Source organism: Plasmodium reichenowi, chromosome 14 (assembly GCF_001601855.1).
Source record: "Plasmodium reichenowi strain SY57 chromosome 14, whole genome shotgun sequence".
Lineage (NCBI taxonomy): Eukaryota > Apicomplexa > Aconoidasida > Haemosporida > Plasmodiidae > Plasmodium > Plasmodium reichenowi.
The window spans coordinates 52117-54451 of record NC_033659.1 but is presented as its reverse complement, the minus strand read 5'-3'; the positions used below and the strand labels follow the sequence as shown (position 1 = coordinate 54451).

The following is a 2335-nucleotide window of genomic DNA, read 5'->3' as shown; positions in this document are numbered from 1 at the left end:
GTATAAAGTTCCTTTTATTACTTTAATCATATTTAATATTATTATTATTTTATTTTATTTTATTATTTTTTTTTTTTAATGATGTAATATTTAGCCATAAAAGAGTTATTTTTCTTAAAAAGGAACAATCAAATTATATATTATTGTATGTTGAATATATTTAAGAATGTATATCCAGCTGAATCGAAATAAAAAAAAGAAAAAACAGTTTGACGATGATAAATTGAATGTATTATTTTAAGAAAGAAAAATATATAATACATAGATATATATGAAAAAAAAAATATATATATATATATATTATATTTGTTGAATTAACACTGAAAAATTTAAAATCTTTATACAAGCATTAATACATATAAACACATGTATCATTCAAATTATCATTTTTTTTTTTTTTTTCTTTTTTTTTTCTTAAATTTAAAAGGAAGAGGAAACTGCAAAAATATATGCAGAATATGTTCGTACTTTTGAAGGGGGCGATGATTTAGATAATCGTCATAAATTTGTTAAGGGTAACAAATTAAATATAAAAAGTGTAACAATGTGATATCACCATATATATATATATATATATATGTATATATGTATGTATGTATTTATTATTTTTCTTTTAACTTTTATTTTTGTCTTCTTAAAATTTTATAGGAAAAAGTCTTAACGCTAGCTCAAAATTTGAAACCTCATTTGTTGAAGGAAAATTTCATAGTGAAGAGGATACAAATAATCAACAAAAGGTAATAATAAAATAAATAAATAAATAAATAAATAAATAAATATATATACATATATATATATATATATATATATATATATATATATATTTCAATTTGTTCGTGGTATGATAAAATATTTACATATATTTTTTTTTTTATGTTACTCCTTATTTTATAGATCGAGCAAAAAATCGAAGAAAAGAAAAATATTGAAGAAACAACTGAAAATAAAAATAACACTGTAGGAAAAGTAAAAGAAATTGATAGCTTTTTAGAAGGTTAATTAAAAATATTAAAGAGAGGAACATATATATATATATATATATATATATTTATTTATTTATTTATTTATTTATTTCCTTTTATATTTTTTATATCTACAACTTTATATGTTTATATATATTTATTTTTATTTGTGAAGAAATCAAATTGAAACAGAAAATTTTGGATGAACGCAAAAGCTTGAAGGAAAAATCTCAGCTAGCCAAATCGGAAGAAGAAAAAATCAAAATAAATAAAAAGATAACGGAGATAGAACAAAATGAAAATTTGTTATCTTATATTCCTAGAAAAGAAAAAATAGCCAATCTGTATTTAGGAAATTTATCCCCCGAGGTAATAACAGAAAATTAAAAAAATAAAAAATATATATATATGTATGTATGTATTCATATTTGTTTATATATGTTTAATTTCTTTTTATATTATTACATTATGAGAAAGAATTTTATTGTATGTTATAAAATGTTCCGTCTTTTATATTTATTTTATTTTATTTTATTTTTATTTTATTTTTATTTTGTTTTATTTTATTTTGTTCTATTTTATTTTGTTTTATTTTTATTTTGTTCTGTTTTATTTTATTTTATTTTATTTTGTTTTGTTTTATTTTTTATTTAGGTTACCGAAGAATATCTTTGTCAAAAATTCGGAAAGTTCGGTAAAGTGAACAGCGTAAAAATAATGTATCCTCGTAAGGATGAAGATAAAAAGAAAGCAAGGATAAGTGGTTTTGTTTGTTTTGAAAATATTGAAGATGCGGAGAATGCAAAAGATGCTTTAGATGGTGTTGAAATGTGCGGAAATATTATTCGTATAGGTTGGAGTAAGGCTATACCAAAATTTGGATATAATACAAAAAATGAGATATCTAATTATAATATGGATAAATATAATACATATAACAATGTTAATGTAAATAAGAAAGTGATTATAATAATACCAGGTGATAAAAGAACAAAACGGATAATTGATTTATTAGCGAAATATGTAACTGAAGAAGGATATAGTTTTGAAGAGACCATAAAAGAAAAGGAGAAGGATAACCCTATGTTTCATTTTCTTTTTGAATCTTCAGATTTGTTTTATTATTATAAATGGAGGGTATTTTCCTTTGCTCAGGGGGATAGTTATAAAAACTGGAGAACAGATCCGTTCCATATATTTTCTAATGGTTATTTATATGTACCTCCAACGATAGAAAAAAAAAATAAAGGTCTTCTCATAAAACGAAAAAGGGGGTAATAATAAAAAAAAAAAAAATATATATATATGTGTATATATATATATGTGTATATATATATGTGTGTATATATTTTTTATATGTAGTCTTTTATTAT

At 20.3% G+C, this 2335-nt stretch overlaps 1 protein-coding gene across 1 annotated transcript in view; it reads left to right on the top strand.

Moving 5' to 3' along the window:
* Nucleotides 1–166: 166 nt before the first annotated feature.
* PRSY57_1402000 (U2 snRNP-associated SURP motif-containing protein, putative) overlaps nt 167–2335 on the top strand; it is a gene marked incomplete at both ends in the record, with an annotated part of 3656 nt that continues 1487 nt past the window's right edge. The window contains 5 exons of the mRNA XM_020115244.1: nt 167–229; nt 428–538; nt 895–994; nt 1138–1331; nt 1617–2236. Of these exons, the coding sequence (XP_019969902.1) occupies nt 167–229; nt 428–538; nt 895–994; nt 1138–1331; nt 1617–2236 (1088 nt within the window). Of the gene's footprint in view, nt 230–427; nt 539–894; nt 995–1137; nt 1332–1616 lie in introns of the transcript that reaches the window.